The sequence below is a fragment of the Castor canadensis genome, chromosome 3, assembly GCF_047511655.1.
Source record: "Castor canadensis chromosome 3, mCasCan1.hap1v2, whole genome shotgun sequence".
NCBI lineage: Eukaryota > Metazoa > Chordata > Mammalia > Rodentia > Castoridae > Castor > Castor canadensis.
Window position 1 is genome coordinate 195,026,845 of NC_133388.1, and position 22,476 is coordinate 195,049,320.

A 22,476-nucleotide genomic window follows, 5' to 3' on the forward strand; every position below is an offset into this window, starting at 1 on the left:
ACTTGAACACAACAAAACTTCAAACAACAAGCAATTAACTAGGTGGCAGCAAAGGGCACTGAAGAAAAGGTGAATTACCTAAAATAAATAAAGGCTGGGAAGGGAAACGAAAAACGCTCCTGAGGAAAAACAGGTTGTGATGCAAGGTGCTGTGAGATAAAGAAGCAACTGCTCAATGCAAAGATCCCAAGGCTGGGGCCCTCACCTCAGCCTCCAAATCAGCTGACCTAGTGCAGACCTGGGTGCTGGCCCCTGATGCACTAAGCACATCTGCCAGTCACTGACAGTATGCTCCCTCCTCACCTTGCAGGGGTCTGCCCTGCACAGAGCTTGGGGACTACACCCAGGTAGCTTGAGTCTTTTAATGTGAAGTGTGAGCAGCACATCTGAGGAATAGGGATCCATCATTAGTTGGTGGCTCTGGAAGGAAAGGTGCCAGATTCCACCAGTGCCCACCCTTAGAAGTCTGGTGTTCCTGTCCTTTTACTCACTGCCTTCTTTTCCTATGCATCATACCCAGGAGTGTGATTACTGAGTTATATGGTAATTTAAGCTTAAAGATTTTTGTTTGTTTGTTTTATGAATTTTCCTTTGGCTATACTGGTGTTTGAACTAAGGGCCTTGCACTTGCTAGGCAGGTGCTCTATCACTTGAGCTATACTTTTCTAACCCTGTTTTGTTTGAGTTATTGTTCAAGTAAGGGCTTGCATTTTAGCCTGTCATGGTCTAGACCACAGTCCTCCTACCTGTGCCTCCCTCCTGGGACCACAGGAATGCAAAGCCATGACCAGTCCCTGTGTTAGATTTTTGAGGAATCTCATTACTGTTTTCCCTAATGGGCTGAACTAACTTATGTTCCTACCAATCATGTATTTGACTTCCCCTTTTTCCATGTCTTTGTCTGGATTTGTTATTTTCTTGTATTATAAGGTTTTTTTTACTAGAATTAACAATAATTACAGATTTCAAAATACCTAGAAGAATTTTGAAAGTTCCCAACACAAAGAAATGGTAAGTCTGTGTTTGATAGGATTTCTCTCCATCTATCACCGTTTTCAATTTGAAGCCACTTTCATTTTGGCTCATAATGGTCTATTATACTCTATGCCAAAGCAGCACATAGCCACCATTCTAAAACCACCTTAGTTAAAAACTGAACAATAGAAATACAAGCAATATTATGAAAAACAGATTATGCTAACGGGAGAAGAACAGTTAAAGAAGGAAGTCAAGAAGGTGAACATGGCTCATGTACTTCCTATACAAGAGTGAACATAGAATTTTTAAACCTGTTGAAATCACCATAAGAAAGAGACTAAGGTAGAAAGGACAAACATAGAGTGGATGAACCAATTCAAATTATAATACATATATACTTGGAAATGTCACAATGAAACTCCCTGTATAGCTATCTTATACAACAAAAATGTCTTTTTTAAAAACGGAGAACAGGAAAGAAAAAGAGGTCCTATCTGGGGGTTGTCACCAGTAGGTGGGGGGATTATGTAGGGAAAGGATATGGGAGGGTGAAAATAGTAAAAATATCATGTACTCATGTATGAAAATGGAAAAATGAGACATGTTGAAACTGTTCCAGGAATGGGGTTGCGGGAATAAAGGAGAATGATGAAGGAGGTGAATTCAACTATGACACATTATAACAACTTTTGTAAATGTTACAACTTACCCCCAGTCCAACAATGATAATAAATAACTAAAATTTACCCTCCAAAAAAAGGGTGCAGAACAGGAATGCAGAGACTGGATTTCACTGGCTAGGAATGATGTGGGCAGGCCAGGGCTGGTGGGCTCTATTAGCCACAGTGGGGAGTTTGATTTCCTTTCTGCAAGCATTGGGGAGGTCTAGTTGGCTTTAAAGCAGAACAGAAACACAATCCAGTCTCCGCTTTACAAGGTCACCCTGGTGGTGGAGGGAGAAGCAGGGGGACCGATAAGGAGCAGGCTTGGTGAGCTGAGACAGGAGGAGTGGAAGATATGCTTGCACTCTAGAACTTTGTTGGAAGTACAATGAGTCTGACTTGATTATCTGGGTGGAAAGAAAAAAGAATTCCAGACTGTCTATGGCCAAATTTGAGACTAGCACTGTGACTAGCATACTTTTAAGTACCAACGGGCTAACTCCCAAGAAAGTTGTATAACATTTTTAGTGGCAAAGAATTGGCAAAGTAGCTATTAGAACTGAGGGGGAACTTCAGAGACATTTTTTACATCCCCTGTTATACAGACAGGGAAACTGATGCTCAGAAACATCAGGAGCTTGACCCATGGCCACCTGACTGGCAAGCAGCAGGGCCATCTAAGACCTATATCTCAATCTCCTTTGTCTACTCTTGTCATCATCCTCACTGCCCAGCCAGATGAGCCCTAAAAATAGCCAGAATCATTTAAGGAAATGCCTGGAGGTGAAGCTTTTGGGAGCTGCACTTTTTCCAGAATACAGAAGTTGACTCTAATTTGGCAAGTCTGCGGTTCCCTATCTCCATAACCCCCTCTTCAGCCTCCATATGACTTGGATGATTTTTCAGGGCTGGTACTTATTAAAGGAGACAAGAGATAAAGAGGTTATCTGCATGCGCAGAGCTTCACATACAGGGCGCCTGGCTCCTCTGCTGGTGGAGATCCACTTGGCACTGCAGTTCATTACCTGGAACCCTCCACCAAGGGCAGGGAAGGGGGCCGAGAATCCATTGGCTGTGAATGGACCACAGATTCATAACAGAGGGTCCCGTTTCTATCCAAGCACCTGTTTCACAGGATTCTCCTCTAATGCCATAGATTAAAACATTTCTTCAAAGTTCTGCATATTCATATGGGTATAAATATGCATATACATATAGCCATACATGTAGGACACAAACCATGTACACACGTGCACATAGAAGAATACTTTCTGATTCTCCCAGCAAGAATCAGTTTTCCTTAAGTAGAAAAAATAATACTTGCTGCACTTCAGTTTATAGAATGACAAGAAACTATAGCTCATTCTGACTTACAGATGAGGCAGATTCACCTATTCATTTGTTTTCCTCTTTTTCTCTTCCTTCCCTCTCTTCTCCTTCCTTTCTCTCTTCCATCCATCTTTTTATCTTTCCTAACCATTTATTCAACCTGCCATCTACCCATTCATGTTTTCATGCTTGACTTCTGGCCCCTTCCTTTCATTAATTTCATTCACATATCCATTCATTCATTCAACAGGATTAAATGAATAAATGCATGTAGTGCTCTATACTCTTAGAATACAAAGAAGAATGCCCAGGTAAAAACAGATCTGCTTTCAAACAGCTCATATGCTTGTTGGGGAAGCAAAGAATCATGACACCTTCTTTTTTTTTTTTTTTCTTTTATTATTCATATGTCATGACACCTTCTGACTGGAGTTTTCAAGACAGAATAAAATGCCAAACAAGCAACTAATGGCCCATTGGGGCCTAAACTGATTTCATATAAGTGACTGTTGAATTGGGTTTGAGAGTCGAGCAGGAGCTCACTGTGGGCGCAAGGTGGCTATAGGCACACCCAGCAGAGGAAATGCCATCAAGCTAAGGGGAACAGTACATCTTTAGGGGCCAGTAGGCATCCTAATAGGCTCAAGAATAAGCAAGGACAGAAGAGACAAAACTTTTCTGAGAGGCTAAGGAGCACAGACTTCAAGAATCTGAGTTTTAGAAAGCTCTTGATGAAGGTGAAGGAACAGGACAGTTCTAGAAGGCGGCATGCTGGTTACAGAGACACTGTAACATTCCAGATGAGGGGCAGTGGTAGATTGGAATTCCATGGCAGCAGCAAACAGGGAGCAGCTTCTTATTTTTACTAATTCTGCCACTCACTGAGGTGTGACAACAGCCATGGTGCCCTGCCCCTCTCTCTAGATGCTTGTCTGGATCTGTCCAGTCATTTCTCCATAGTCACACAGCTTGGTTTTCACATCTTAAGGTGGGAAAGTAGACTAGATTTTGATAATCAGGGTCAGTTTGCTCAATTTTTAATGGGACTTTGATTTCTTCACTTTGTTGAGTCAATTGCCTTAAGTAAATATTACACGGTTTTAACATAAGGATTGATCACACCATATGACAAAATGGTGTCAAATGTCACTTTAGATGTGAATCCTGATTCCAGTCACAAATTTCAGCAAGTTGCTTAATCTGTCCGAACCTCAGTTTTCCCACCTGCAAATGGATGACGTAAGGGTTGAACGAGGAACCACAAGGACGCACGGTGAGTGCTCAGTATCGCTTGTTACTGTGATTGTTGCTACCAATGTCAGCCTTAGCCTAACCGTCCCTTCCACAGCTGGATGTGCTGAACCATGCATTAGAACGACCTGGGGCATTGCTGTTCTCACAGTCTGGTGGCTCACAAAGCCAAAGGTACATTGCACAACAAGGAAAGAGTTTGTTTTAGAGAGGGGCTTCAGTGGGAGACGCCTTGGGGCAGAGATAGACAGGCACATCTGTGCTGCAGGGAATGGATAACAGATTAACCAAGAGCTTCACCGGGCTCGCCAAGGCAAAGTCAGAAACATCTAAGATGAATGCCTAGTGATTTTGCACCCTGAGCTGAGTGGCTCAGCTATAAATTCACTTGCTTCAAGGTACCTGAGATAACAAAGAGATGAAAGTCACCGTTAGCTCATGAATTTGACAAGGAAGCTGTGACAGCAGCACCTCCCTGAGTACCAACTGCCAGGCATGTCCCCAGCCAGGGAGAAGAGATGAGAACTGTCTGTTGGAGGAGCTTGATAGGGGAATAGGGGTGGAGGCAGGGGAGGAAAGTGGCTGGTAGAGTATGGAGTGAAGCCAGTACCCAGCAAGTGACTACCCCTGCCTCCTGTAGGGAAACCCCAGGACACAGGGTCCAATGTAGACCTGAGCACAAACCCACCCAGGGAGCTGGGAAGGTTCTACATACAACAACACTGCCTGAGAGCTGCTCTGAGGAAAGCCAGCTCCCTGGCACATTCTGCTTACACCCAGGCATAGCTTCTACTCTCTAGAAAAATCCTCCAGGTCCCCCCAGTGCAGATGCTGCACCTTGAACACTGACATGCTAGAATTCTGGGATATAGGCAGGGTACCAGGAGCACCCACCTAGCACCTAGTCTGATCTCATGTGGCTGGCTTCACAGAATGGAAGACGATTAGAATTGGACCCAGTGGGATGGAGGTGGGAGAAGAAGCTGCTGAACCAGTGGACATCAGTGGAAAGAGCAGGTTTGGGGTCCTGGAGTGGGGGGAGAAGAAACTGCCTCAAGTCCATGCCGTTTGAGGTGCTCAGCAGGACATCTGGGCACAGGGAGGACTAATCAATGTTCGACACTCTCAGGCCAATGAGAACTCAGCACCCCCCACTCACACACCCATACACAGGCTGCCACTGCATTTCTGCTCTGTCATCTGCAGTCTTTGACAACCCTCTGCAGCGTTTCTCCCTACTGCAGGGTAGGCAGTCACATACCTCTCTGCCCTCCTGCCAGTTGATTTCCTCATACATTTATAACACTGATTCATTCACCTCTCTCTCATAAGTGCCTTTATTTATCCATTCCTTTGCTTGCTTTGCTTATTTGCTAACTCTTGCACAAATGCACTCATCTTAACATATTATTTACTGACTCCTATAGGATGTCCCCAGCCTGCCAAGTGGAAAATGGTGAATGCTTTTTACTGTTGGATGGGTGGCTGCCACTTGTACACTCCAAACTACTCTACCAGGACTTTGGTACACACAAGAATGAGAATAGAGTCAATGAGGCCACCCCTATGTTTTCTGACTAGGGTCATACTGAGGTCCAGCAAGTAGTACACAAAACCAAGCTTGTGTGGTGGTGGCTTCTTGCTTACCTGTGATTTCCTTGGTTTCTCCATTAGTGTGCTTAAAGCGATCTCCTTCTACCCGGACACTGGGGCAGAGCACATCTGAGAAAAGCAAGAGGAAACAGAAGCAGATTAGAAAACATGCCTACAATTACCCCAAAAAGTGTGAAAACAAACGGCCACAGAGCTCACTGGCAGCTCCACACTCATCGATTTTTTCATTTATTTGTGTCTTTGTTAAATACCAACTCTGCAAATGCCATGCTCTGTAACTGGGACAAAATATAGACAAGGAATTGCCCCATCTCCAGTGAACTCACAGCTCTGCCATTAGAGGACGCCAGACAAGAAAATCAATATCCTGGGTGATAGACACAGGATGGCTGGTTGGGGTTTAGGGCACAGGTATCCCACCTAACCTGCTTGACCACAGGGAGGCTTTCCTAGATATTTCTTCTTAAAGAAACAATAAAACTGAGTCAGTCTGACAAGAAAACAAAAGCCCATACAAGCCAAAGAAACCTCATTTATGAAGGCACACATGTATACATGAAAATGCCAAGTCAGCGGGTGGTCAGGGAAATGGGAGTTGTGTGCCAGAGGTGCTGACCAGAAAGCCATCCCTTCAGCTGCCCAATTCCAGAGCAATTCCAGAAGAAGCAAAAGTTCTCAGTCATACAAAAGCAATGGACTATGTCATAAAATAAAGTTACCATGGTGTAATTCAGAAGTATTTTATCTTAAAATCATCATGATTTGGATTTTTTAAAAACACTGTTGTTTAAGCAAACAAACAAACAAAAACAACTGAGAGTAAAACAAACTCTTTCAGGCTGTCTAAATAACTCAGAATCAGCCCTCGCTCTGAACTTCACTGTGCTGGGTCCAAGTGTTGGCTCCAGGGCCAACCAGTTCCGTGACTTAGAGAGGTCTGAGTCTGCCCTGGCGTGATCGTGACGGGAGGGGACACCTCCAAATGTACACCTATGGCATGGCTGCTTTGAAAACTGGGCAAGATAAAGCCCATAAGAGCACCAGGACTAGGGTAAGGAGGCACTTTCTTCAACTTTGCCCTTCAGGCAGCTCCCATACCATCCCACCACCCAGCCCTGCCCAGGAAGCAATTTGTCTATTACATGTTATTATTTTAATCACACATTACCAGACAGTTCCACCATCCCATCAGCTCTTTGTGCAATGACCTCTTCTCCTATTTGGGAACATCAATCTTTTGATGTAGGACCCCATCTTTTGATGGGGCCCTTTTAGCCCATAGCAGTGAGGGGAACAGATGAAATCTCTCCTGATTTGGGGGGAGGTATTTTTAATGTTTTTCATAACAGGCACCAGCAGGTCTGACAAGCCCCATGGAAGGGGTTATTTTGGAAAGAGCACCAAGCTGTCTGTCTAGGACTAAATATAAGACAAGAGGCAAGTACCGGGCAATATTTAGACAGCCCCACCCAGGACAGTGGCAGCTGTGGGGTGATGACCAATTGCTGTAACTTTGGCAGCTCACCAGAGAGATAGACTGGGGATTGCTCATCACTTAAATGAGTTTAAAATTTTAAAGAAGTTGACTCAGAAGGTCCCTTCCTAGATGGCAAATCCTTGGAAGCTGATGACTGGAGCTGGAGCAGGCTGTGCCTTTCAGTCATGTCTGTTAATATCCCAAGAGGAGGACCTGGTGCCCAGACTCAGACAGCAAGGCCAATCTGAAGATCACAAACACAGAAAGGAGGGAGAGACTTCTCAAAGAAGACAAAAATTTCCCAAACTGCTTTAGGAATCATTCCCAAAACAACTATAAATTGCCACAGGCTCTCAGGTCCTGCCACCACTAAGCTTAGGTCTGCATTCAGGAGGCTCAAGTGACAATTTATAGTGTGCTTGGTTAAGACAGGACAAATAGCTCCCAAAATACCCCCTCAGCTAGGCTTCCCAGCAATGTCAGGGTCCTCAGGGCTCATCTGCTAGGTGGAAAGGTAGGTTTAAAATCCTAATCCCCTTTCAGCCATCTTCCCAATTATCTTTGACCAAGATATCCCTGTATCTTAGGTAATGATCTGTTTACTTCCACATTCACTCATTTATTCAAACTGAAATAATTACCGAGGTCCAAATATGCTCCAAGCACCAACCTAATTCTAAGAATGCAGAAATGAATCATAGATTGTCACTGTCCCTGCCTTCAGGGCATTCTTGGACTGACTGTGGCAGCAGACTCCTAACACTAAGGACATGAAAGTATTAGACCTGTGCAGTATCTTATGTTCCCTGCTACCAGGCTCCTCCTCCTATATCTTGGAGACTCTGCTGGGCCTTCCATGACCTCAGTGTGGGTCATGTGAGAAGATGAAAAGATTACAACCCAGGGGCCAGAAACTGGGTTCTAATGACCAAGTCTACCCCCACTTCCTGTTCTGCAGCTTTCTGGAGACTCCCAGGGTGCAACTCTCTTCTAGGCCAAAGTATATAGGCACCAACTGCCTCCCGGAAGCTCCACATCCCCTGGTGATGTTCATCCACCAGGTCCTCCAGGCTGGAGAGCTGTGGTCAGGGTGCCAAGTGTTTGGGGGAGTGTTTATGCAAGTGATTTAGAAACAGCCTACTACAACATTTGGCAGGCAAAATAGTACTTGAAAGAAATCCCCCGGGCCTGCTAACAGCTGCAATCACTGACTGGTCACACATCCTCTTGCCTCCCTTTTTGCCACTGTCTCTGAATGAGCAGGGGCAGCATGAGGTACAATGGCAGGCTCTGAGGCACAGCAGAGACATTCCTACAGTGTGCTGGGGACAGTCGCCTGCTTGGAGACTACAGAGAACAGGAAATAATGATAAGATGAGGCCCTGCAGGCCATCTCTCCTCTCCCACCCCAAGTACAAGCTGCTTACTAGGCAAGAGAAATTGAAACAGGGCTAGGGTGGAGAGAACACACCCCAAAGTGGAGTAGGCAAAGCCCTGGAATCACACAGACCTCACCTCCCTCATCCCTTGTGTGTCTGTTTCCAAACTCAGAAACAGGAGTACAAGTTAGTATTTTCCCGCCAACCAGAGCTTTCCTAAAGAACAAATAGGGTAGTAGCCAGGAAGCTCTAGACATGATGCCTTGCACCTAGCCAGTGCTCACTCATTCATTTATTCTTTCAGCTAACACATATTTTCCTAAGGTCCAGCACATCTGTTCTCACTAGAGGAACAAGGGCAAACACTCAAATGCACAGGTGGTGTGGCTCCCTCCCTCTTGGTGATCATGTGCAAGAGGAAAAGGCAGAAAACAACATGGAGAAGCAAGCTGGTCAGCAAGTGTCATCTGAACTATAGAGGAAATGCACCAGTGTTGTGACAGGCTGATGGATGAGAGGCCGAATAGGAGGCATTAGATAAGCTGGACCTATGAGGTAAGTGACATCTAAGCCAAAAGCTAAGAAGGAGAATGGCTAGCCAAGGAGAGCACAGCATGCAGGGGCAACAGGAAGGCTGGAAGGGGATCCACCTGTCATGGGGGTGGGGAGTGGGCCATGCCCTGGAGCTGAAGTGGCAGAGGGAAAGGAGAGAGATAGAAGATATGGGACTATAGAAAGCCCAGAAACCCAAGGCAGGGTTCAGAATTCAGGGCATGCGGGTGTCCAGGGGACATATGGAAGTCGAAGTGCTGACGGTAGAGGGGGTCACAGAATGGTTGTCACCATCCAAGGAGGGCTGAGAGTGCCAGTCCATCACCAATGACTTCAAATGTCCCCAAGTTTCCTCCAGCCTTTTTTCTCTTCTGGGGAATGTCCCCATGGTCCAGCACCAGTAGGTGTCAGCAGAGACTGTGAAGACTATTCCCTGAGAGGGGCAGGAAGAGACAGACAGGATGGGACACTGGAGGGCAGCAGAGCCCTTGTCCAGCCCAGGTACCACAGGGCCCAGAGATGTGCTTGTTCATTCTACTCAGCAAACCTCCCTTCCTTCATTCCATGCCACAAATGCTGTGTACCTGGCATCAAATTAATCCTGGGCATAAAAGTATTGGACAAAATGACAAGCTCTCTGTCGTCAGGGAGCTATGTCCAGCAAAGATTATAATAAGCAGAAAGTGCTGAGGCCAGAGCTGGATGAGGGTGGGAGGGCACCACATGGCTGGAGGGCCAGAGACATCTCAACCAAGATCTGAAGGAAGGATGGATGGAGGAAAGTGGAAGAAGACAGGAAGAATGAGGTCCAGGCCTGGGTCTGGAAGGTGGAGAAGCATGGGTGATACATCTGGAGAAAGGTCAACAAAGGGAAGAACAAGGATGAGATGATGGGAGAAGACAAATGCCTTGGGGACAGGGTGCTAAGGGGCCCTGGTAAGATGGATCATGCTGCCTAGGGGCAGTGACAGGGCAGGGATGGAAGCAGAGAAACCAGCGAGGAGGCTGCCTTAAGGCCAGGGGAGGGATGATAGTGGTCTGTGTCCATGTGATGGGGTAGACTTTTTAAAGTCTACTATAAAAGCAGACTGAGCAAACTTGGGCAGTTAAAGATTAGATGTGGAGCATCTGAGAAAGAGCATGTGCTGTCTGTGCCCGGGGAGACTAGACCTGTACACCTATACGCCTGACACTTAACATTTGAGATCTGTTAGATGTTCACAAAGCATCTGGATCTCTAAGCCTAACTGAGATTTCAAGATCCAGGTCCCAACTGGGGATTGCAATTTGGAAGTTGTTGGTGCACAGACAATGTTTAAAGCACTGGAGTGGGTGAGATCATTCTGAGATGGAGTGAGAGAGGAAAAGAGGTCTGCAAATCAGATCTCAGACCTCCAACACCAACAGGGAGGAGAGGTGAAGGGCAGCCAGCAAAGGGGGGACAAGAAGGAAAGCCAGTGAAGTAGCAGACAGCCAGGGGAGAGCAAGGCCAAGGTGAGTAGAAAGAGTGTTTCTGGCACAGGGAGCAGCACGCAGGACCTGTGCAGATGTCACCTGAGAAGAGAGCACCACACAGATCTCACTGGAGTTGCTTCAAAACCAACTCTTATTTTCCTTACTGGCCTTCGGACACTTTGATGCCCCATCATGTCATTCTCTACTAAAGATTGATGAGTAGGCTTTCTGGGAAAGCTTCAGGAAAACACACATGCTCCAAGTGTCCCCACACAGGTCTTCTTTACAGGATTCCCTCTCCATCCCAACACCCAGCCCCTCCTGCTCCTGGAACCTGCCATCCAGCCCCTGAAGTTTCTCAGGTGAAAATGGATAATGTAGGGAAGGTAGACCTCTGAGTCAAGCTGGGTGCAACAGCAGAGGATATTTCTTCCATATGGAGTTAATATCCAGACAACATAGCATCAGACTTCTGGGTCAGGGGAAGTTCAAATGATCCTATCCTCTGGACATGTGGTCTCATGGATAAGGATGCTATGACAAGGAAATGCCTCCCACTGCAGTACCCAGCAAAGCTACACCCAACCTGGCATCTCTCTACTTGGAGCTCTGCCACACCCTCCTTCCCACGAAGACAAACCCACAGACCATTGGCTGTTGGGATAGAACTCGGAACGCCTGCCTCATTTGTAGAACTGGCCCTGAGTGATGACATGTAGCTTCTAATGCCACAAAACTCCAAAGATTTTTTTTACATTTTTATTAGCATATAATAGTTGTATAGGGAGATATATTGTGATATTTTCATATGTGCTTCTGATACATCTTAGTTAGATTTACCCCCTCCATAGTTCTCCCTCCACCTCCCTTCCCTGCTTCTTAGAACAATTTCGACAGATTTCATTCTTCTATTTTCATATATGAATACAAAATACATCCACCATATTCACCCTCATTCACCCTTTTCTTATGCCGTCCACCTTCCCATTGGTACCCACCCCCAGAAAAGACCTGTTTTACCCTCCTGTCCTTCATTTTTTAAGAGCATATTAATAGCCTAAGGGGGTTTGCCTTGGCATTCCAAACCCCAAAGCTTTGCCTTCTGTTTCTGAAGTGAACCTTGGATCCAGGTTTGCTGTTATAAGGGAGTGCCATCAGTTCAGCATTTACAAACTGTTTAGCTCCATCCTCTTTCTCTTAGGGATTCCAGTTACGGAACCGAGGAGGCCTGGGCAAAAAATCATCCAAACCCAACCTGTATCACCCAAACCAAACATCCAGAGGACTGAACACAGGGAGATGAAGATCCCCCAGGATTACATGGAACTGGGGTGAAAGGGATGCTAAGCAGCCTACAGGTAAAGATAAAACCTAAATACTTCCCTTCTTCCCAATGCAGATTCTGAGCAGGAGAAATACAAAATCAAAGAGGTGGCAAGTTGCAAATGTACTCTACTAATCCAGAGGGCTATAGGGCATCTTCCCAGCTCCAAAGAGGAGGTGAAACTTCCACAGGAAAGGTGGGAGTGAAGAAGGTTAGAAACACAGTAGAAGGAGGCCTCAGGAGATGCAATCAGATTCAGTGCTGATCCTCAGTCCCTCCATAACTGTGGACAAAACTTCTCTACCTGCAGCCTCCAGAACACAGGTCTTACTGAATGAATCTCAGTGCCATCCCACAGGGTTCTTGCCTCCTTCCAAACTCTGTGGTTCTCAGGGAAGATGGACAAACAAGATAAGGTATTATTTCTTCTTTTGGTCTTGGGCACATTCTTTTCTCTAGCATGTAGCCTGGGATATATCTTATATACAAACTTAGGGTCATGCCCCAAAATCAGCCCCAGTGTCAAAGGCAGGAAGGAGGAACAGGAGGCCTGGAGCTCCAGGAGAGGGCAGGGGCTGAGCTCAGCCCTCCATCCTGTCAGGCCCCCTGAACACCAAGCAGGAGCAGACACCAAGACCAGGCCACCCTTCCTTGGGTCCCAGGTCACAGGACAGAAATGGACCTTTTCTCCAGGTCCTTACCCAGTGGGCTTGTGGAAGTGAGTTCCTGGAATGGGTACCAGCTACTCATCAAATGGTGAGACTGGTGGGATTAACAGCTAGATGTTGAGAGAAGCAAATGATGTGCCTTTTCCCAGGGCTGTCCTTGGAGGCAGGGCTGAGGCTGAGGGAGAATGAGGTATGCTGTAAACACTCTGGAGGTAGACGCCCTACCCATGCTCTCCTCCTCTCAAGAGCATCCATCTAGGATGCTGCACCAAACTCAGACTGCAGTCACTTCTGAGAGTCTGAAGGTGAGGGCCGAGCTGGGGGCAAGCACATAGTGGGATTGCCTGGCTTTGTGCCTTTCCATGGCTGTGAGTCCCCCATCTGCCACCTAGGCTGTATGGTATCTGTTATCCCCATGCCTTAAGAGGGAAGAAACATAGTCATGGCTTCACCTTCAGTTCTAAGCAGCCCCCATGCCACCTCCTTCTGGGTGCCTGTGAACAAGCTGCTCCACCTTTCTGGCCTCAGTTTCCTCGTCAGACCACCACTCTGTGCCCTACTCCCTGATTGAGTCTCCACTCACATGTTCTAATACATCAGCTCCTGAACTCACCTTTGGATGGGACTCCCTGTTTCTCTCTGTTCCTCACAGGGCTCCATTTTTCACCCAACAGAAAAGTGAACTTGGGGCATGAATTGATAGTATCCCTTTCTTGCTCAAACTCCTTCAACGGGGCAAAGGTAACAAAACATCCCAATGTCTTACTGTTCAGCTCAGAGTAAAACTCCAAATTCTCCCCAGGCCCAAATGAACCTAAAGTAGCTGGTCTCTGCCCAAACCCCAGGCACTGGCCACCCACTTGATGCTGAGGCTGAGGCCAATCTCAACCTTTATACAAAATAGTTTCCTGCCTATTTCCTGGCTGTGTCTTTAGAGGGCTCCCTGACCATCTAAGCTAAGAACCCTTATTTCTTACTTTTTTTTTTTACCATAACTCCCTAGTTTATGTCCAACAAAGCACTTCTTATAACTCCCACCTATAATTTCACATATAAAATTAAGTGCTTTTTTCCATTGGTTTGTTTATCAAATTAAATACTCTACACCTGGGACCCACACAGCATTTCATCGGTATTTCCTGAATGGACGAATACAATGCTTGAAGTGGAGCTATGAGGGTGTTTGCTTTGTTTTTTATTTCACCTATCATTCAGATGAGTCAGAGTGCTCATGTTCTCCAGGATGCCTGGGCTTCAGGTGAAGTTGACAGTGCACAAGTGTTCAGCACTTCACTGCGTTGGGCAGTTCCCATAGGTTAATGTATATGATCTTCTCAGTAACTGATGGATTGTGTATCCATTTTACAGACAATAAAACTAAGCACAGAGAGGTTAAGTAACAAGTAAAGAGGGGATAAAGTCAAACACAGAATCAAACCCAGGTCCACCAACTTCAACATACAAGTTTAACCATGATATAATCTGCCGAGCTTCAGGAGTTCAGATTTCTTAAAAGATGACATAAAATCCTCCACTAAACCAGATTTTTCAAGGTATTTCACCACAGATTCTCTAAACCCTCCTTCCTTTCCTTTCTGAGATATCTCTCAGCCTGGACTGCTCTGCCCATCTAGTGATGCTGCATAGGATGGGTATCTATTTTACACTGAAATAAACTGTTGGCAAGCCAGAGTTTCCAGTGGGACAGTTCTAATTACAGTTCCCTAGTGGAGTGCAAAGAACAGTGAGGGGACTGGGATTGACTCCCAGCATGTGCTGCTTCCTCTCCAGTGTGGGGGTCTGGCCTGGTGTGAGTAGACTTTACTCTCTCCCATTCCATTTGAAGCCTGATGCACAAAGGAACAAAGGAACAGTGCTGCAAGGGTCCTCTTTGCTTCTGCAGGGAAGTGATGGGGAAGTACAGGGAGGAGAACAGGGCTATGGATTGGGGCTGTGGGCCAGGATGAGACACGCAGCCACCATATCTTTGCATGTCACTTTAGGGAGTCCGAGAAATCTAAATTCAAACCTGCTTTCCGGGGTGTTCTGTGGGCATACCTGTCAAATTCCGAGAACAGAATGCATTTTCTGGGACACTCTTGAACTTTGATCTGTAAGTACAAATACCAGTGCACAAAGTGTGCAGATCCCCTGTCCTCCTGCTGCAGACCAGACCTGGGTCAGGGTCCCACCTGAGTGTGAAGTAAGGTTTGGCTGAACTCCATCTACTCCACAAGCAAAGGTGCTGAAGGAAGGTGCTCAGCTCCGCCAATGGGCCAAACATCCAGCTTCACAGCGCTCTTGGCCTGTGAACATCTCACCTTCACTCCAACCAGAACACAGGCAGGAAGACAACTTCCTGCTCCCAGGAGTTCAAGACAGAGATATCTGCAGGAGCACACACACATACTAAGCAGGTGCTGAATGGGGCAGAACTTGCCATGTAGGGAACCATGACATCCTGACCACTCTCAGCTCCCTGAGGCAGTGCCTGTGAGCACCTCATTGTGACCTCCCACTCTGTGGCCATTCATGTTCCCATCTGGCTGCCAGACTGTGGTACCCAAGAATCTTTTATAAATAAACAAGCAGACACGCTGTCTGTTTGTCTAGTGCCACAGCAAAATGGGCTGATCAGATTTCCAGAAAATGAGAGTGGGTATTTTAAGAGGAAACACTGATTTTTAATAAAGTTATTTTTTTCTGGGCAACTGCATATTGACCATTCCAGGGTGTGGGGCAGAAGAAGGGGTCTCTGTTGTCCAGAATATCCCTTTCTAGGCCATAGAAGGTGCTTTGTAGAAAGTTTTTAAAGTGTGTATATGTGTGTGCAAGTGTGTATCTGAGTGTGTGCAAGTGAATGGGCCTGTGCTGGTCTGTGTGTGTTCATAGGCCTGTGTATAAGTGTACGTGTATGCCTAGTTTGTGTGTTGAGGGGGGAGGTAAACCAAAGAAACCAAAGTCAAAAGGACAAAGACAAATGGGCACATTTTATAGCAAAATAGGTCACTTAAACCATACAGCTTGAAACACTGTCTTCCTTCAGTCTTCCAGTAAGTGTGAGCTCGGATCAGAAGCACTACAATTAGTCACCAGCATTTCTTGGAAAGCCCTGAGACATCTTGTAACCCTGTGTCCTGGGTTGTGCTCTGATAGTTTAGCTAGGACAAGGTTAGCTGCAGAACAAGAGAAATACATGGAAATGTAAAATTTTCCTCTGAATTTAATTATATAGATTCCCATTTATATATAAATATATTTATATAGAGATTGTCTATGTGTGAGCATATGTATATACATACTTTTCACAAGCACCAATTTACTTGTGGCCACTATCTATTACCTCTTTGTCAACTCAAAACTAAAACCACCATGTGAAATTCAGTCAGCCCTCCGTGAACTGGAACACTTTGGGTAACTGGGGTCATCAGGCCCACAAGAACACAGCTTCCATTTTACTCATACGGTACTAGGACCAGAATGATTGGGCTAGCACAAGGCCCCATGGCTAGCTAGGGGAAGGGGAGGATCCAGTACATAACTGAACTTAAAGCTTCTTCTAGTCCTACTGGGGCCTGGGGGGTGGGGCAGTGTAAGAATGTCTTAATATATAAGTAACCTAGAAAAGTGATGGCAGAAAAGAAGCTGAAATTGGATGTCACATGGAGGGGGAAGCTGGTTATGTGTTATGTTGACCAAAACTAAGAAAGGAAGGGAAGAGGAACCCCCTACGGAACCCAACTCATCTCACTCATCCCACTCAGCACCCTGAGGAAGAGGCAGAGGTCCTCAGAAAATATCCTGTCCCAGGCCACCACGGGAACTGGTGACAACGACTTCAGATTCTCAGTCATCACATCAGAATACATTACCAGGGGTCAGCAAACTCTGCAAAGGACCAAACAGTAAACATTTTAAACCTTTGCAAGCTATGTTGTCTCTGCCACAACCAGGATGAAAGCAGCCATAGGCAACACGCCTTGAGTTGACATGGCAGTGTTCCAAGAAAACAACTTATCAAAATTGTTGTCTGTTTTATGCCAATAAATTTTTTTAAAAAGGTGCCTGGCCAGATCTGGCCTGTGGGTAATCACTGGCCATCCATTGCACTGGGTCAAGAAAGGCCTTCCCTTCCTCAATGGACCAGTTCCCTTATAGAACTCAGGACAGATGAGCTTCTGGACTCTGCTCAAGGCCCTTCCTGTGACAGGCAGCTACAGTCCTGCCCTATTACTTGGGGTACTTTGATTTTTCACAGGTTCTTTTTTATGTAGACTTGTCATAAAAATACCAAGTATGCTAACAACAATAATAGCATTAACAGCTACAATCACTGGATTGGTAACCATCATCCCAATTTGCAGATGAGGAAACCAAGGCTCAGAGGGGTGAAGTCACTGAGGCACCTGGCTGGCAGGTGGCAGATGTAGGACTCCACTAGGTCCTCTCTGACATCAGACAAGCTGTGTGATAGCCAGAGCCATCATGAGACAGGTGCTATGCCAGGCAAATGCTTCAGGAAGGAAGATGTGCTCACTCAGTCTTCATTCTAAAGGGAAAACTAAAGTGCAAAGGAGTCATTTGTCAAAATAAACTGAAGAGCCATATTTATCTCAAGCTTTTAGACCTGAGTCCACTGCTGAACCTGATGCTAAAAAGTCATAGCCTCTTAGGGAGAGAAGACCAGATGCCAACCCCAGGGCTTCCCCAGGTTCTCCTGGAATCCTCTCCCGTGCCTCAGAACATGAAGGGACAATATCACATCACCTCTAAGAGGCAAACACACACTGGGGTAGGGAGAGCCTGAAATATTTTAATGGTGTGTGCCTTGCAAAGCTCAGTACCACTCAACAGAATAAACAGAAACATACAGCATGGTGTTATGACTTTAAGGAAGAAGGTTAGTCAGAGGAAAAAAATGTTTCTACCTGCTCCTTTAGGAGGAGACACTACTAATAATAATAAAAGTTGGGAATGTGAAATGTACTGGACTTGATCACTTTTCTGGTTACACACACACACACACACACACACATAAACTATTATGTACATGTATGTATAGCTATACCCATTAACAATACATGCTCACAGCCACCAGCATACCAGGCATTCTCCTGCCACTAGCTCATTAAATCCCCACACCCTCTACAAGGCAGGGGGTGTTGCATCATCCTCTTTACAGGTGAAGAGATGAGGCAGAGGAAAATATGTAACTGGCCCAAGGTCACAAGAAGAGGAAGAAGGGTGGCTGGGAGGCCCAGGGGACCAGCTCCATGTGCTGTGATTTGCCAGCCTTGTCACTGCCTCTGCTGGACGCTTGCACACATGCTTTGACTTCTTCTAAGAAGCAACCTGTGGGACCAAATGTACAGGTCCCTGAAGAGCTCATTACACAAAGTCCTATACAACACCGTCATAATAAGCCAGAACCTGGAAGCAGAAGAGATGGTGATCCATTCAGGAAGGAAGGAATGATGGTGCATATTCCTGACACTTGGATAAAACACATTTGTTGTGAAAAATGAGATAGAGTATGCACTCTAGTTTGAACTAAGAAAATGGCAGAAGGCTTTGGGCTATACAGTCTCCTTTGGGGCTCACTGCATGGGCTCTAGTTTTAGGTAGAGACAGGAGTCTGACAAGGACATGACTCAGATAGTCTTGGATCTGGCTGGGCAGAGCTGGGAAACTGTTTTTTTTTTTTTCTTCCTTGAAGTGTACATATTAAAAATTAATAAAAAATAAATGAAGGGTGTTTTTTAGTTTTTCATCACTTTCAGTAATTTTCTACTAACATTTCCTGGCACATATTCAGAATTAAGTAACCAACTTACTATTCCTAGTGGGTGACCAAGTTCATAACAAATTTTCCCAAGAGGAACTCCCCATGACCTTTGTGTGCAGGGTGGGGAGGGACCCAAATGCCTCTTTAGGTCACTGTGGTCCCAAGTGCCAAGCCACAGTCCTCAACGTGGCACTCCAAAGCCACAGCTGAAGGGCTGCCACAATTCCTCCCTGGCCTCTGAATCCTCCCAGCAGGAAGAGCGAGGCAGGTCATATTGTGGTCACATACATGTTCCCAAATGTGGGGGGGGGGGGGGTTGTAGTGTTTGGGGTACGTGTGATATATGTGAGGTGCATGTGTGAGGTATGTGTGGTGTGTGTATAAGGTGTATGTGTGGTGTGTGTGATGTGTGTGTATGGTTTATGTGTATGTGAGGTAAGTAAAGCATGTGTGAAGTATGTGTGGTATGTACATAAGGCATGCGTGTATGGTTAGTGGTATGCATGCAGGGAGTGTGTATGGTGTACTATAAGGTATGTTTGCAGTGTGTATGAATGTGAGGTGTGCATGATGTGTATATGTAGGGTATGTCCTGAGTTTATTATGGGGTACCCAGCTGGCAGGATGCTTGGGCGGGGGCAGAGACATGATCAGGCAGGTGTGGTCACTGGGAACAATGCTATCAGTAGGGCTATGACCACTTTGATGACTTAAAAGACTCATGTTAAGAGGGTGCTGGCAACCAAAGAATTCCACAGACCAGACATGCCAACAGCAGGACTAGGAGTCCTACCCTGAGCCTTTTTGACTATGTCCTTATAGGGAATGAATACCACCAGGCCCTAGGTGGACTGTCCTCTGGCTGAGGGAAGACCCTGGTTGTCCCTGGACCTCCCTCTAGATGCATGAACTTGGGAAAGAAGCCATTTAGCTGGCCACAATTCTGCGTCCTGGACATGGTTCAGGCACACTTTCCTGCTAAGTACTGTAAGTCTCTGCCTCACAGCGCTCTCTGCCTTGGTCTTCATGCCCCGAGTGAGCCCAGGACTCCCACGGTGCACCCTCTGCTCCCTCTGTTCCCTGGGTCTGGGCATGCAGTCATTTCATGCCTTTCCAAGCTCCACCGGATATTCCTCTGCTGAGAGGCCTTCTAATCCCTCGCCTGTCTGGGTACTTTGTGACATGGCCTGCTTTGCCTGCTTCAAAGCACTTATCACTGTAGATAAATAGATATTCCATTATCTGTCTTCTTTCCTTCTGAGATGTGTCACCCTAAAGTAAGATGACATATGTCTTACTCAGCACTGTGACCCATAGGCCTCAGAACAATGTCCAGCAGAGAACAGGGCTCAGTAAATATGCATTAAAAGTAACCCCAAAAATATATAGGAAGAGTCCTTCTAAAAGCTACTGTTGTGTGATGGTGTCTATTAAAGTCTATTCAGGCCATTTCCAATTACATAACTGTGTTATCTACTAAAAATGTTTTGCACTGCAAACTGAAAAAAGTACAAAGCAAATTTTTAAGGGAACCCAGCAGCTGATTCCTTGGGAAGGCCAAGTGGCCTGGCTGTCAGCCACAGGGCAAAGCAAGAGTGAGCCCTCAATAAACATCAGGGCCTGTCATCCATCACACCCTCTGTCTTCAAGCAAATCTATGAGAAGGCGCGAAGGCCGCCACACTACAGGTGATCAGGATTTAGGGTTGCAAATTAAAGGCAACCTCACACACTTATCAAAATGCAAGGCTGGTGTCTAACTGCCCACATCGCTCCAGTGACAGCCTAGGTGAACAACAAAACGATTAATTAATCTCCTCCTCACACAGAAGTCTCTCCTCTCACCCCTGGGCATTTGGCAAGTAGAGCAACCAGAAGTTAAAACTCCCACTGGAGTAGGAATATAGCTAACCATGGCACATCAAGAACAAGGAGCGGAGAGATTGGATGCCCGCGTGTCACCCGAGTTAAAGTACCACAGGACCAAGGCAGAGAACTCCTCGTTCCCCTAATCCAGACCAACATCTCAGCCCAACAATCTAGGAGCTGAAAGGCAGGATCCAGAATTACCCCAGCCCATGGGGACAGGGGAGAGAGGACCACTACAGCATGTCCCCAGAATAGAAGTAGGTGGAGGTCTCCTCAGTAGCGGCCAGCTGGCATTCCACAGATCTACTTACAGAGACCCGATACACTATATAAAGGTTGTTCTGTGGCTACGAAGAGCCCTGGGTGGAGAAGGCGCTTAATTACAACCAAGGCTCTGGGTTGGGCCTGTCCACAGCCTGCACCACACATGCTGCAGGAAGTTGAGGCTGAGACTGGGTCCCCTGGGAAGCTCAGTTAGACCATGGAGAAGCAGGAATTGGTATTGTGACATGAAGGCACTTCTCTGGATGTCTGGATGTCTGACACCCAGCCATGGCACCATAGGCAGCCCAGGGAGACTCTTGATCCTCAAGCCTGCCCTTCCTCTCTTTAGTGGCCAAGTAGGATGGAAGAAGAAATGGACTTTGGAAGAACCAGGTCTCCATTCAGCATCATCAACAGCATCATGGAGAGGGAAGAGGAAGGAGAAAAGAGCAGGAGGAGGAGGACAATAAAGGGGAGGGGAAGAAGAAAGTGGATGGGGGAGGAACAGAAGGGTGAAAAGAGAAAGAGAAGCAAGAGGAGTAGGGTAAGAGTGAGGAGGTAGAAGAGGAGAGGTAGCAATAACTACTATTATATGCTTTAAGCATACACTGAACTAGGAACACTACAGACTTTATTTCTACTCTATCATATGTGGGAAGTAGGGGAAGGAAAGAGATGATGGTTATTTGTAAGTGGAAAAACAGACAATGTATCAAACATCATACAGGTAATAAGTCTAATGACCAAAAATTGGAGAATTTACAACCATTGTTTTACATTCAAATCCCCTACCACCACCACTCGAGCTGTCAAACACATCTGTAGTATCCTGTTACCTTCAGGGCAACAACATCCAAAAGAAAATGTGACCTACATATGTACAGTTAAATTTTCTAGTAGCCACATTAAAAACAGTCTTTTAAAAAGCAAGGTAAATTGAGTTTACTAACATACTATATTGAACACTAATTTTCTAAAATATCATTTCAATGTGCAATCAAGGTAAGACAATTAATGAGATATATTAGTTTGTTTTTTCCTATAAAATCCAGGATGCACATTACACTTGCAGCACTTCTCGGTTTGTCCAGCCCCATTCCCAATGCTCAGTAGCCCCACATGTTGGGCAGCACAGGGGCCGAGCATCTATGCCCCAGTGTGTAAATGTCCATGAGGACCCCCACTTCATGGTTGAGGGTCCAGGGGATGGAGTGAGACAATGTAACACAAGACCCTTGGCTAACAGCAGACCATCTTAATTTCACTCACCTCACTTAGAGTTGGGTCCCCTCGTTCCCTCTCTGCATTTGTCCCATCTAGAAAGTAGGCAATAGCTTTGACCCGATTCAGCCTATTCCAGCCAGCCTGCCTTTCCCAGACCTGCACCAACCTTCAAAATCAATTTTGTCTCTGTTCACTAAAATACAGGCAAGTTAAATATTTGTTGTTAGCTATGATTCAGATTTGCTAAAATATTCTTCCTTGCATTGGGCACAGATCCTTCCTTCCAGTGTGCACATCACAACAGCAAGCACAGAGTTCCTTGTCAGACCACTTACTGCCCTTGACTCTCCTTAAGTAATACTTAAGGAACATCTACTAAATATCAGCCCTTGTCTCAGGAACCACAACACTGCTAGGAGCAGACTTTTTCCTGGTGAAGATTATACTCTTACATTATGTATTATAAGAATATAACTAATACATATATAAAATGTGATGGCAACCAGTGCACATCCTGCAGAGTAGCTGTCTGCCACTTTCCTGCTGCCATAAGTGGACAAGAGCGTTTCAAGGAAAATTCCAACTCCATCACTGCATACTAGGCACCTGACGTGAATGAATGAGCAGACTGAATTGAATGAATGTT

The 22,476-nt window shown here is 45.8% G+C and overlaps 1 protein-coding gene across 1 annotated transcript in view; it reads right to left on the reverse strand.

Moving 5' to 3' along the window:
* Nucleotides 1–22,476, reverse strand: part of Col22a1 (collagen type XXII alpha 1 chain) — a 247,389-nt gene that overhangs the window by 195,844 nt on the left and 29,069 nt on the right. The window contains exon 4 of the mRNA XM_020188246.2: nt 5,868–5,942. Coding sequence (XP_020043835.2) covers nt 5,868–5,942 — 75 coding nt within the window. The remainder of the gene's footprint in view (nt 1–5,867; nt 5,943–22,476) is intronic.